The sequence below is a fragment of the Vulpes lagopus genome, chromosome 8 (assembly GCF_018345385.1).
Source record: "Vulpes lagopus strain Blue_001 chromosome 8, ASM1834538v1, whole genome shotgun sequence".
NCBI lineage: Eukaryota > Metazoa > Chordata > Mammalia > Carnivora > Canidae > Vulpes > Vulpes lagopus.
In genome coordinates this window covers 91156028-91170979 of record NC_054831.1, presented here as the reverse complement: position 1 = coordinate 91170979, position 14952 = coordinate 91156028, and the positions used below count along the sequence as shown (strand labels likewise).

The window sequence follows — 14952 nt, the reverse complement described above, 5'->3', positions numbered from 1 at the left end:
CTCACTTTTCATATTGGGTTTCCTGGGACTCAGATTGTGGAAAAATAACATGCAGGAAGTTTATTAGTGATCAAAATCTGTGCAAGGGGAGGGGAGGGGACAGTTGGGCAGAGTGGGAAGTTGAGCTGTGATGTGGTCTAAAAGGCTTTGGCTGACCTGACAGCCTTTGGAGTTGTTACCCTCTCACCTTATATGCTCACTTTAAGCACTTACTGGATCAGGCTGCCTTGGGGGGCGGAGGGGGGGTTACCTGAGACAAGGTCAGTTTCCAGAAGGGCTGATGGCTGAAGGTTGAGAGCACTTGGAGGACAGAGTCCTTCCATCCTGAACCGGGAGGCGGCTGGGGGGAGGCTGGGTAGAGCTTCATAGCGTCTGCTACAGACCTCTCCTTACACTCTTCACATTCACTTCTTTATGTAAGTCCTGGGATCACCAGCTCTAAAATCTGCACGTGTCTCTTCTTTTGGGGGTGTCAGGGCCTCTTTCCCCAAAGTTGGTCTTAGGGCCACAATAATACCATTATGGTCCTCTACTAATTAGTCTAGATTCTCCTCATTCTTAGCTAACTTCTTCACTGGTCCTGATGGTTTACTTGGCATTGGGACATGGACCCCGGTCACCATGCCCTTGTCAGGTTGTGGCTAATGTGCTTGTCTATTTACTATCAAGACTGGGCAAGGTAGTACCTAAAAGAACTGTGTAGATTGCATGGGTGTCATACATACTTCTCCCTTCCCCCATTGTGTAACAGCAGCCCTGCCACCTCTCAATAATCTGGGTCCTATAAGGTTGCCAATTCTCTTCCTTGCTTATTTGGTCCCTGGGCCCAGAAGCCTGAGTGCCCCAGAGCAGCAGGAACTTAAGAGTTCAGTAGGACTCTTGCTATGCCCCCTGGTGGAAAGCACGTTCCCTTTGGTGAAAAGACAGGAAACAACCTGGAGGTGCAGGGATGTGAAATATGTATTTCCCACTTGGTGCCTGGGAGTGATGGTCAAAGGGGTCACTCTTGCTTCTTTCCCTTGGTTCTTGGATTCATATATTCTTCTCTTTGGGACAGTACATACTTTATAAAGGACACTGATTTAAAATGTACAGTGCATCCTGGAGGATGGGGCCCTATCCTTGCAAGGAATCATCTCTGAATTAGTGCTTCATTTGTGCCTTCCGTAGATCATTCCTCTACATTTAGGATGGCAGCTTCTAGGCGGGGCAGTATGTGATGGAACTACTGGATCCTGTATCCACATGACCTTTCATGTATCTTACTTGATATTAAGTAGACCTCTTAGTCTGATGTGATGTTATGGGACCCAGGCCAGTGCATTAAACACTCCTTATGTTGAACTGAGGCTCTAGCAGCAGCAAAGGCAAATCCATACCTAGAATATGTGTTCATCCCTTTTCTTCTTTGAAAGATTGATTTATTTATTTTGGCAGGGGTGGCCTTTTCCTCCCCCGTCTCCGAAGTTCATGTGTCCTTCACAAAACACTCTGTAGCTCATGTGTCTTACCACTTCTTGCTCATCTGTCAGTTTTGCATGATGTCATCCAGAGAGTGTACCAGTAGGATGTTCTTCAAGATGTCCAGACTAGATCTTTTCGGACTGTATTATAATGGAGGAAGGACAGTTGTAGCCCTGGTCAAGACACTTCATGGGTACTGTCATCTGTTTCAAGTACATGCAAACTGCTTTGCTTTGCTTTTCTGGCAGGGATGGAAAAGAACTCCTTTGGTAGTTCAGTGGTGGTGTACCATGTACTTGAGACTGTGACAATATGCTCTAGGAAAATATCACCACACTTTTGATTTGGGCTCTTAAATGATTGAGTTACGCATTGGGATTGGTCTGGCTTTTGTACTATCCAGAGTAATGAACTAAATGACCATATAATGGGGATTACTAGCCGCATAACTTTTGGTCTTTAAGGCCATTCTCTTAGGATGCAAATTTTAAATTTGCTCTCTTGATTTTATGTTTTGGGGTAAAGGTAGGGGACAGTTTTAGAGCTTTCTACTTGATCTTCCCACCTTAATTGCTGTTACCCTACAGGCCAAGAAACCAACATTGAAGTGTGCTAATTGCCATATTTATCCACTCCAATTAATCAATACAGGTTTGTGCAAATGACCAGTAGGTATATCTGTAAAGCTAGCGGGCCAAAGGTAAGCCAGAGAGCCAGAGCTAGACCAGGAGCCTGCTTATCAATTGGCCTTAGCATGCTTTCACACTAACAGAGGAGCTCTGCTGATGCCTCAAGTTTCTGGGTATCTGTGTCATTTGGAAACTTATATCCATCTGCCCCCTGGTGTTTAGGTAGCCCTCTTTTTCAGTTTCCAGTGGCATTAGTTGTTGGCCCTAGGACCTCCTTGAGGAAAGACTAGAAGAATCATGACCTCTAGTCTTGGTGTTGGAGGATCTTTCCTCGTGATGACCCGGCTTCTCCTTTAGTTACTGTTTTGCAAGCTTTAAAACTAGATCAGATCGAGAAATTGGGCACAGGATTATGACTTTCTTTGTCTTAAAGATTTATTTATTTGTTTGAGACAGAGTGGGTGTACAAGCTGGGGGGGGGGGACCAGAGGGAGAGGGAGAGAGAATCCTCAAGCAGGCTCCTTGCTGAGCATGAAGCATGACGTGAGGCTCTATCGCAGGACCCTGAGGTCACATGCTGAGCCAAAATCAAGAGTCAGCCACTTAACCAACTGAGCCACTCAGATGCCCCATGAGATTATGACTTTTTAGTGGAGTGCTACCTTCAGCCTTCTAATCATCAATCCTTGATTCATTTTGATTACTATCTATTTTAGTTTCCAACTGCTGTTTTAACAAATATAACCTCACCTGTGTGTCTAACATGTGTTGACCCAGAGATGGAGATGCACACACAGTAATTTATCTCTCCCTCCCAACCTTATCCTATAATTCTAGACAGTGTGCCTGCCTATGGCTTTGAAATGAATTACCATCAAATCTGAAGGCCAGAGGCCTTCAGAACCATCCTCTATTAAAGAAATGAATGAGAAAATCTATCCAGGGAGAAGTAGGTCTGTACACCTTGCTCAGGCTGGTATAAGTATGATTTGGGAATCAGCCCATGGGAATATTTTGTGTCTATAATATTTTTATTTTCTTTTTTGCCTTATGTGTATCAAAGATAAAATTGATTGTGTATTTAATGTATAAACATCTAATAATAACAGGTTAATCACCACCTTGATTTTCATTCTGTGATACTGGAAGTATATGACTCAGATTTCCCCTGTTTGAACTGTGGATAAAATTTACAGATCCAAGTGACTTAATGGGCGATTCTGTGATTAAATGCATATTTGCTAACATTAGAATAGCCTATATGTTTCACAAAGGCCTGGTATGTGTTTTTTGCCTCTTCAGAATTCTTTCTGCATTTATTTTGAAACCGTCCCCCCCCCCCTCTATCTTAAACATCAGGACCAAGGGAAATGTTTCTGTGTGTTCATATAGCAAAATATAAATTGGTTTTTGAAAAAGTAGAAAATATTTTCGATGATTGAAACCATGGAAATGGCTAGTCACTTATTATAGATATTTTGGATATTAAAAAGGAAGGCAGAGGATATTCTTGATTTTTCTCCTCTATTCAGTTTATATCATAGTGTATTAATTCCACTCTATTTCAAGCATTGTGAAAGAGCTGGGGACTGAAAAGATAAATAAGACATAGTCCCGGATGTAAACGAGTTTGAAAAATCAGAACAGTAAAAGTAATGGCAGGAATAGTTGCTAATTAACTTGCTTTGGGCTAAGAGTTTTGCATGAATAATCTTATTTAATCTTTAATATGTTCACTGTCCTTTATCTCCCTGTACATCTGAACCGTCTCTTCTTGTTTAAGGAGCCAAGATCCCATGCTCCATCCTCACTTCCCTGTGGATGAACCTTCTTTGCTCTTTGCTATGGGCAAGCCCTCTATCTGAACACTAGATGTCACCTGTGTTGCCCATTCAAGAATGTTAGGCCTCTTGTCCCCGTCTCTTACAGAGAGAGCGCCCATGACCATGCTCTTATTTCTCTCACATGAGATTCCACTTTCTCTGGCTGTTACGGCACCATTTCCTTGTCTTCATTTACAGTAAAATCCCTTGAAAGAGATGTCTACATCAGATGTCTCCAATTCACTTTGATTGTATCTTGGAAACACTCCAATCAGTTTTCATCCCCACGACTTCATTAGGACCAGTACACACACACACACACACACACACACACACACACACACACACGGTAGGTACTCAGGAAATATGACTTGAATAATTTAATATACGCTCCCCAGAAGACCATTATGAGGTGGCTATTAAGATACTCATAGGTGCTCAGGGGAAGGCCCTCAGTGATTCTGATGGTGTTTTCATGCACTAATTATTATTATTGTTTTATTTTTTATTTTTCAAAAGATTTTATTTATTTATTTATGAGAATCACACAGAGAGAGGCAGAGACACAGGCAGAGGGAGAAGCAGGCTCCATGCAAGGAGCCTGATGTGGGACTCCATCCGGGACCCTGGGATCACGCCCTGAGCCAAAGGCAGACGCTCATCCACTGAACCACCCAGGTGTCTCTATTATTATTATTTTAAAGATTTTATTTGTTTATTGGAGAGAAAGAGAGAGCGAGCGCACAGGCAGGGGGAGCAGCAGAGGGAGGAGCAGGCTCCCCGCTGAGCAGGGAGCCCTAGGTGGGGCTCAATCCCAGGACCCCAGGATCATGGCCTTAGCTGAAGGCAGACGCTTCACCAACAGCCACAGAGGCACCCTTCATGCACTAATTAATTCTCACTTCTCATCTTCCTTGAACTTTCAGCAGCATTTAACAAAGTGAACATGTTCTCCTCTGAAATATTGTGGTTTCTTGACCTTCAGAACACCATGCTCCCATGGTGTACCCTCTGTCTCACTGACCACTGTCTCCAGTCGTTTTCCTGGGTGCTCATTTCCCCGCAGGACGCTTACATACCTCAGACCTTTCTGCCCTCTATCTCCACTCACTTCCTTGTTCCTCTCCTCCAGCATTGTTAAATAATACCTAGAGGCTGCCGAATCCCAAGTTTTGTGTCTCTGGCCCAGGTCATCCCTTCGATTTCTAATCTCAGATATCTGCCTGCCTGCTTAACATTTCACTTCAACATATTTTTTTTAAAGGATCATTATTTGAGAGAGAGGGAGAGCGTGAGAGCATGAGTGGGGAGGAAGAGCAGAGGAAGAGGGAGAAGCAGATTCCCTGCTGAGTAGGGAGCCAGATGCTTACACGGGGGCTCCATCCCAGGACCCTGAGATCCTGACCCGAGCTGAAGGCAGATGCTTAACTGACTGAGCCACCCAGACACTCTTTCACTTGAACATTTATTATTATTTTAATTTTAAAAAAAGATTTTATTTATTCATGAGAGACAGACAGAGAGAGAGAGAGAGAGAGAGAGAGAGAGAAGCAGAGACACAGGCAGGGGGAGAAGCAGGCTCCATTGAGGGAGCCCAACGTGGGACTCAATTTCGGGTCTCCAGGATCACCTCCTGGGCTGAAGGCAGGCACTAAACTACTGCACCACCCAGGGATCCCTCACTTCAGCATTTAATAGGAATGTCCACAGATGTATTCCTGATCTTTCCCTCAATACCATTCCTCCCACATTTTTCCCCCGTGGCCGTGAGGCACACCATTACCTTTTGAGTTGCTCTGGCCAACAGATTTAATGTAATTCTCAGTTCCTCTTTTTCTCACACCCTGGTCGAGTCCATCAGCAAATACTGTTGGTTTAACCTTGAAACATATCTAATATGTGACCATTTCTCACTGCTTGTACTGTTACCGTTTGGTCTCAGCTACCATTATCTCACCTGACCTTCTGTGACTCTGTATGTAAAATTCCAGCCCAATCTCAAGACACTGGAGTGACTTTCACCTTCCCAACTCCTGGTTTATTTGTCCTCAGTGCACCTCCTACCATTATAAACACCATATATTTTCATTTTTAACCCTAGACTTGTCCCTTTCCTAAAACATAAGCTTTAAGAGGGCATGCATTTTGTCTATTTGATTCACCTATTTTATTCCTACTGTCTAGGTGCCTATACTACGTACTCAATAAATAAAAGTAAGTCAATAAATAAATATGGACCAAGGTTCCCCCTATTTCTAAATCCAGATCCTTAAACAACACACCATTCTTGATTCCTACTTTTTTCTTGAAACCCAATTATCAATTGTTTTTTAATTCTTTAAATTAAGACAAGGCTCTTGATGTTCTCGTACACTTTGATGACAATTCCTTTCAAAGTTTACAGCTCTCTAATCAGTGCTCAGGTAACAAATCTATTCTACTGAGCTGTTCTTTGGCCCATGTGTTGCCCTAGAATTTTGTGACCGTATCCTATTAGCTAAGGAATATCCTCACCAGCCTGAATTCACCTGCTGTGAATTCTAGAATCAGGAAACTCTAAGAAGCCTTAGAGAAGCAAAAATAAATATTCTTTTTCTTTTTTAAAATATTTTATTTATTTGATAGAGAGACTGCAAGTGAGCACTAGCAAGGTGAAGGGTAGAGGGAAAGGGAGAAACAGACTCCCTGCTGAGTAGGGAGCCCTGATCCCTAGATTCCAGGATTATGACCTGAGCAGAGGCTTAACCGACTGAGCCATCCAGGTGCCCTCAAAATAGATATTCTTAAATCTAGCTTCTAATCACATGCCCTTAGTTACAGGAACATTCTTTTTTTTTTTTTTACAGGAACATTCTTATTCCATCTATTTACTCTTTCTTCAGACACAATTTTAAAACTCATACAGTTACTCACCTAATAATTATTGAGCAATTTCTATGGGCAGAGTCCTGTTTCACACACTAAGGATACAGCCGTAAATAAAACCAACAGATTCCCTGCCCTCAAGAAGCTTATATTCCAATAATGGAGAGAAGGATAATACTCAGTGACAAATTACTATCATATATACATATGGTGAAGAGTACCATGAAGATAAAGTAGGCGTGGAAGGGCACCAACTTGGGGCACCTGGGTGGTTCAGCCGTTGAGCGTCTGCCCTCGGCTCAGGAAGTGATCCTGGAGTTCTGGGATCGAATCCCACATAGGGCTCCTGTGTGGAGCCTGCTTCTCCCTCTGCCTGTGTCTCTGCCTCTCTCTCTGTGTCTCTCATGAATAAATAAAATCTTAAAAAAAAAAAGGAAGGGCACCAATAAGTGCCTTATTTTTGAGTAAGGCTATAAGGTAAGCTTCCTGAGATCTGGGACATTGTCATTGTTATTCACCTCTATAACAGTAGCATCTGGAAAAGTAGTGCGTAGCAAGCATGAGATAAATTTCGTGTGGGTACTGTTAAGAATGAATGAATGATGGAAGAGACCCCATGCAGAGGTTTGTGCAGCAGTCCATGTGACACGTGGTGGCCGCGAGCCACAGGGAGAAGCCCTGCAGATTAAGAGAGTCCTATTACTTTTTTAAAAAAGAAAAAGTCACATTGTGAAATGACACGCAGAGTAAAACCTTGTAACTAGTTCGATGTCCTTTATTCAAAGGAAAACAATGCACAGTTTGGGGGAGTACAGTGCCTCATGAGTAGTGGAGCACACTTTCTGGGGGATTTGGGGCAAGAGCAAGTTTTACGGAGAGTTAGAAGAAGCAACGTGGAAACAGCGTGGTTGGCTGGGGATTTCCTTATAATACTAGCAGGTCCTATTTTTCAGGGTAAAGGAAGCTACTAGTTAAGTTGAGTTGGAGGATCGTGATGTTTGTCAATGTTTGTTAGGTTTCGGGTAAGTGGAGGCTGACTGTGTGTGCTGTCACACACTAGATGTGTGACAAGGTCCCAGCGACTGGAGCAGCCTCCACTTTTTGGGTCTCAGTATATGAATTAATGTCCTCAGTCTGAATGTAGTTAAGGGACAGAACCAATAGCATTTCCTGAAAGATTGGCTATGGAGTGCAAAGTGGATGGACTGAAGGAGTCAAGGTTGATGCCACGCCTTTGGCCTGAGCAACTAGAATAAAGTAGCTTTGATGGAGGAGTGGAAGTCTACCAACGTGGTAGGTTTGGTGGCCAAAATTAAGTTTCTTTGGGACGATAAATTAAGTCTCTCTATGTCTTCTTTTCCCTCTCTCATAGTTTCCTGAGATACCTAAAGCCAAGCACTGCTGTGTATCCAAGGAAAACCATTCAGAGTCATTCTACTGTGGAAAACATCCATGCTGGTTTCACTCCTCATTCTCTTGGCCAGACACAGAGGCTTCCTGTGTTGATGGCTGTCTTTCTTACTCAAAGAGAGGCCCAGCCAAGGAAGGCCTTTTCCTTCAAACTCATCTTGGACACTTTCTTTTGATTTAAGAAAGAAAAAAGATGATTGGGGGGACAAAAGAGAGAAAAAATAGTGTTTGTTGTACATTTCTGATTGTGGCAACAGCTTGAACTGATTAGCTGGTTATTATGCATTCCTTTGCATGGCTTGTCGCTGGAGTCCGATCCGGAGAAACACATCACAAGTCCTATAACATGTCAACCTGACCTCAGAGAGATTAACCCTAAGTCTTCTAATTTGAAATAAGACACACACACACACACACACACACACACACACAATCAAGTGATCAAAAACATGGTATAAGTCTATTTAGTAGAGAGTGTTCTGGGTTATAATGACAGGAACAGGGGACATAAATAGGATGCAAGAAAGGGAAAGAAACCCATAATATTAAAAAAAGAAAAAGAGGCAGTGGTATTTCTTGAGGATTGTAAATATCCCTTACATATTTTTACTTTTCTTAAGAACTTGCAAGATCCCTTCCAGCAAGTTTGGGATACATCTTGGGGAAAGATACTGAGAGAGCTCTTCAGGGTTTCATAGTATATGTAGTTAATTCTCTTTTTACCCTGTTCTAAATATAATCCTGCTCATTTGCATGCCAATCCCCAGAATGCTTTGTAATTTCACAACTCTTGGCTAGTGGTCTCAGTATAAGAACAAAGCAAAATGTTTTGGGTGTGACTTTGGCCTTAAACCTTGCTCAGGCTTTGCAAAAGACTACAGGGAGGTGACTTTGCCTGGCATTCATCCTTCTAGCCAGAGTATCACAGAAATAAAGTGGAGAGGGCTGTAGACTTTTCTACAGTGAAGACTGCATTCAGTCCAGTTACCCATGAATGACCAGCAGCTTGGATTAACTCACTTGAGAGGAGGGAGTGTTTCAGGGAGTTTAGTCTCCCCTTCGATTATGTGACCAGGCTGATTCACTTTAGGATTTTGGAAAGCCCAAGCTGGAGGATTCTGTTCCTATTCTGGTGGATGCTTTATATAGCTCCTCCACTGCAGAAAAGGCCTGCAATTTAATGAAAAGATGGCCAGAAGCGTGGTCAGTGAGTGGCCTGCCTTATAGAAATGTGAGTTTAAGATTCCTAAGACAGACCTAGTTGTGCTTAGTGACCTCTGCAGAATATTTAGTGGGCCATTAGCAATGACAACTGAGTGGGGATGGTAGAGACTTCTCCTGAAAGGGTTTTTACAGTTTTTGCATAGCAAGCCATTTTTGTTATTTACATGATACGTCTGGCTTCATTTTCCAGGAGAGTTGAGGGAGCTCCTGCTGCCGGATCACCCCTTAGCTCCCACCCATAAGGGTCCCTCCAAATACTGGGCCATTTAATTGTAGCAAGTAGCTGAAGGACAATATAGTCCAGCGCTCAAAGGCCGTGTTTTTGCTCCCAGGGACGTACCGACTCTGGTCCACCGGCTCTGCCTACCGCACACTCGGGATGCTCAGCCGTGCACACGGCTCTCTGTCCGGGGGAAGCAGCAGTCGCGCCCCGCACCCCCACATGGCTGCACCCCAGTAACGGGACGGGGCCTCTCAACCACAGGTGTTTTCTCCTCTCTACCCACGGAGCCGCCTTACCGCGCTTCCACCCGTTCCGAGAGCCGGGCAGCAGAGTTCCTTGCAGCGTGTTATTTTGAGAATGTTTTTTAAAATACGGAGAACAGTTGCTGCTAACTGACAGCGCAGCGCCCCGCCGCCCAGCGAGGTTGGTGGTTGCTTTACACGCGCCCCGATGCGATGCGATGCGATGCGCAGCGCCGGGGCCGGGCGGGCCGGGGCGGGCAGGGGCCGGCGGGCGCACAGGTGCGGGCCCGCTACACCGCAGCGGAGGCGGCGCGCGGCCCTCGGCCCGAACAAAGGCGCCGTCGCCGCCTGCAGCCCGCGGCCCGCGCGGAGCGGACCACAGCGGCCCCGGCGGGCGGCCGGGAGCCCTCCCGGGCCCGGGAGGAGGGTGGGGAGGGTGCGACACAGGCCAGGGGCTCGGCCCGCGGGGCCGGGCGGGGGCGGGGGCGGGGGGCGGGGGGGGGGCGGCCCCCGGGACTGCAGCATCCCCGCCCCGAAAAGTCCCTCGCGCCCCCTGGTGGCCGTGAGCGGGCTGGCGCCGCCGCACTCTAAGTCACACACACGCACACACACACACAAAAAGGAAGAAAAAGAAAAAGTGGGTGAGGCAGATGCAAGGAGGAAAATCAATAGGGATAAGAGAGAAGAGGGAGGAGTCGCGGAGCAGCCATTCTGGTCTTACGGGGTCCCAGCTGGCACGGCCAGAGAGGGAAAGAAAAAAAAAAAAAAAGCCCGGGCGTGAACGCGAGCGGAGGAGGGTGTGTGTGGCGGGGGGGTCGGGGTGAAGGGGGGCCGGGGAGATTTACTATTGTCTCCGGCAGCCGCCGCGGGAGCCGCGAGGGGGGCGGAGGCGCGGGGGGCGGCGGCCGCGGCCAGCGCACCACTCGCTCCACCTGATCTCGGGCGCTGCGCGCTGCCGACGGGCGCGGGCGCGGGCGCGGGCGCCGGAGCCGAGCGGGAGCCGCAGCCGAGCGGGAGCCGCCGCCGCCGCCGCAGCCGCAGCCGCAGCCGCAGCCGGAGCGGGCGCCCAGCAGCCAGGGAGGCCGCCGCCGCCGCCGCCGCCACCATGTCCTACCAAGGCAAGAAGAACATCCCGCGGATCACGGTGAGTGGGGCGCCCCGCACGCGGGACCCCGGCCTTCGGGGGAAGCGAGACAAAGAGGAAACCCAAGAGCGGCGCCGGGAACCCCGGGTTAGGTGTCCCCCCGCCCCCGCCGGTAGTTTCCAAATAGCCCCGGGCCCTGCCCGGACCCCGCGCCGCCGGGGGAGCCCCCGTGCGCCGCCCCAGGCGGCCTCGGCTTTTTGTTTCAGGCTCGTTGGCCGAGGCGGCGTGTGCAGGGGTGACAGCTTCCCCGGGGCCCGGTGGCCCGGCCGCGCCCCTCTCCCAGCTGCACCCGGACCCTCGCGCTGCATTCGCCCCCGTGCATGTTTCGGGACGTCAGGTTGCGGACCGGACCACTAACGTGGCTGTGGCGGGAATGAGCAACTTTTTTTTTTGTTTTGCCCTCGGTGCATTTTACATCTTTCATGTCATCCCCCCCCCCCCCATCTCCTCCCAAGAAAAGGCTGAGTTGTAAGAGCAGATCTTGGTTCGGGGTCGCAGGCGCACGCTGTGTGCAGGACACGTCCTAATGCCATTGTGTGCAAGAGCGAGCGCCCGCCGGCGGCCCGTGTCCAATGCCCGGGATCCCGGACAGGAGCCGCACCTTCACCCCGGCAGCTCGCGGCTGCAAAACACCGCGCCCCCGCTCGGGGTGTCTCCGGGATGCGCAGAAACCATGCCCCTGAGTGGAAGGGCACGCGGCAGGCTGGGATGGGCATGCCCCCCAGAAGGGGGTGGCGGTGGTAGGGGGCAAAACAGCAGTGACGATAAACCTTGACATTTGGTAGTTTGGCGTGAAGCAGTATGGTTGTGCTTTGTCTGTAGTGAATGGGGGTGTGTGTGTAGTGTGTGTGTGTAGTGTGTGTGTCTGTGTGCGCGCGTGTGTAGCGGGGGGAATGGGTGGCTACTCCATCTTTGCAAGGCGAACAAAGGAAGTGATCAGCTGGCCCCTGGGAGGCTCTGCAGCTGCCCTAGGGCAGAGCTGTACCTGCTCCTGTAGTTAATTTACCAGGGATCCACCAGGTTTTGCTGTGGGCGTGCGTGTGTTTGCACTTGCTCCGCTATGTGTGGAACGCCCTGTGTGCTCCAGATCACCAATGCAGGACCTTACCCCTGTAGGCAGGACCAAGCTGTTTTTGCCTCTACTGCACTTTATTCTCAAGTGGTTTATTTCTATTGACGCACGCTGTGTTTTCATGCACCTGACCTTCACCCCACACAAGGGCACCCCACCCCTTCCTGCTGTCCACCTGGTCTTAGGGAATGAATACTGGGAGAAAGGGTAGTGGGGATGGGTAGGGATCCTTTTGCCAGGTAAAGGTGTCAGGTGTAAACATATCCTCCTTTATCACTTTGTGATATCATCGACTTCACGTTATTGAAGATACATAGTGGATCTTTTACAATGCACAGTAGTCTCGGAGCACCAGCTGTCTTTGCAGAGAGCTGTGGAAGGTATTGTTAAAAAAAAAAAAAGACTGAGACAAAAGCTCAATTTTTATACTGTTTCTCTAACGGGGGAGGGATGAACCCCGCGCTCATGCTATTACAAGTGAAGTATGCTGCACTTATGCCACTTGCCTTACCTCGAGGATACATTTGCCAGTGCCCCTGTTTGGGATAAGCAGAGAAAAGCTTGTTTTTTTTTCTTTCTAGTCTGAGCACTGCAAGGTTCTTCTTATGGACTCAGGCTGTGATATGGCACTGAGGGCCACGCCCATTCTTATAGGTATCACTTAGGCCACCTTTCAGGAAAGCCAGAGAAATCTGGCCCTGATTGATCACTTGCCTTCGAAGCCCCCATAAATGTGGCTGTGCCCTGATCCTAGAGCCAGGTTTGCCAGGGGTTCCCTTTTGTTCCTGTTTGGATGCTCTTCCCTGGGGTGCCTCCTTCATGCTCCGTGCTGCTTGCATCCTTTCTCTCTGTGCATGGGGCGTGGTGCTGCATAGCCGCCTCTGCCTTGAAGCCGGGGCTGTGTGTCTCCGGCAACTGTGACAAGAATGGACAGTGGTTGTGAATTTCTTCCTTGTATTCACCTTGTTGAAAGGGGTCTGGGGTAGCGGGGAGCAGAGGAGCATGGCAGGAGGGTGGGTATTGGTCTTTGGGGGCAAGGACTCCATTTGTAGATTTTCCTCAGGCTTTGTGTTTGTATTTCTGTGAACGAGAGTTCTATTCTTGGTTCAATTAGTTTTGCATGTTTGCATGTCTATAGATGATTGTAGTTACCTACATACTATAAGGGTTCAAATACTCTTCCTCGATACAATTAAAAACATTAAAATATGGACACAGATATACCTACATAGAAAATGTCATTAAAGATTTAAATGGAACAGATATGCCCTACTCTTAATTCTAGCATATTCTTTTAAATGATAAGATTATGGAATTTGAATTAAGTTTTCTAGCCTCTCTGTATTCCTTTCTGTGAAGGCTGCCCCACCCAGTAGCTAAAATGTCACTAGAATCTGAGGATCGATGGGGGCAGTCTTTCTTGCTGGATACCTTTTGCCTCCCCAGACACCACCCTCTGCCACAATTTGGGGACCCCAGTGAGGCTTTCTTTGTTTTTGTTTTTCTTGCCACCTCGTTTTGCCTCCCTCCTGAGATCAAAGCCTTCTTACTAACCTATGTTTATTGGTTTCTTGGAGAGAGGGATTTCTCTGTCATGGGTAGAATTGGCCAGGGCTTTCTCTGTGAGTGTCTCGGGCCTCACATCTTATTGTTCTTTCTCAGGTGCATGGCCGGTCTGGTCCACCTCCATACCTGCCCTTGCTTCTAAACGTCGGGCTGGCAGTTCAGGGTGGTTCAGCAGATCAGAGCAGGGACCCTGTGCAGCCGTTCACCTCTGTCTCCACCGTCTAGCATAGCTTCTAGAATGCAGATGTCTCATGATTGTCGGTTAAATCAATACATGAATAAAAAATTGTTCCAAATAAGAATAGCTCACACCTACTGAGTGTTTATTTTGTATCAGGTATTGTGCTATGTGCGTTACACGTATTGTCTCGTTTTGACCCTTGATTCAATGCTCTCTGAAAGGTACTATAGTTATCCCCAGTTTATAGATCCAGAAAAAAAAAATAACCCAAGCCCTCCCACCCGAAATCCATAGAAAATCAAATGCATTTGCCCAGGATCAGAGGTTGAGTAAGTGTTGGAGGCAGGACCCAAACCTACACACCTGATTGAAATTAAAATGGATGTCCCTCGCCACCACACTCTTTTTTTGGTGTTTCTGCTTCTGCCATCACTCTAAGGTGGTGTTAGTAAGGCAGACGGTGTAGAGGAAAGACTGCACTCTCCAAGCAGTTCTGGTAGGATCTGGGAAGCCTGTTTTTCCCGCCACTGTCAACAGATCCCTTAACATGGTGTCTCGTACTTTTTTTATTAAATAGATATAAATAGCATTTTGGGGGATGGCAGCTAGCATATCAGTTCTGCAGGCAGAAAGTTAGGGGAGTTACAGTCCTTGTGGTCCTCTGGCATGCTACCACCTGAAGCTGAGTGGTGGGGAGCTAACAGTTAGGTTGCAGTGCTTTATGTGTATTCTCTTGTCAGAGTCTTTGCAAAAAACCATTGTAAGGAAACCGAAGCACAGATAGGTGAGGTTAGTTATCCAGCATTACCCAGCGAGAATTTTGGGGCAAAGCTGGAAATAAACCCAGACTTCTCTGGCTTCCCAGCTTCAGCTGTCCTGGTACAGCTGCTGCCTCCCAGAGGCGCATGCAGCAGAGATTTGGAAGGTGTGGATAAAGAGTTCCAGAATTCCCTCTGGGAGATACATCACAAAAAAATTGGCTTTATGCAAACGGTAATTGGATTTCCGTAAATATTATCTTGCAGATGGTGCATCTCGGCTGCATTGGAGGTTGGGCTGTACATGTGTGATGTTTGGGAATTCCCAGAATACACATCCTCAGGCAGGAA

At 47.4% G+C, this 14952-nt stretch overlaps 1 protein-coding gene across 2 annotated transcripts in view; it reads left to right on the top strand.

Annotated features, from left to right (window-relative positions):
- Nucleotides 1-14952, top strand: part of DPYSL3 (dihydropyrimidinase like 3) — a 120261-nt gene that overhangs the window by 47438 nt on the left and 57871 nt on the right. The window contains exon 1 of one of the 2 annotated variants that reach the window (XM_041766693.1): nucleotides 10748-11024. The exons of the other annotated variant lie outside the window; for it this stretch is intronic. Within the exon in view, the coding sequence (XP_041622627.1) occupies nucleotides 10986-11024 (39 nt within the window). The 5' untranslated portion in view covers nucleotides 10748-10985. Of the gene's footprint in view, nucleotides 1-10747; nucleotides 11025-14952 lie in introns of those variants that run through there. 2 annotated transcript variants of the gene reach the window in all.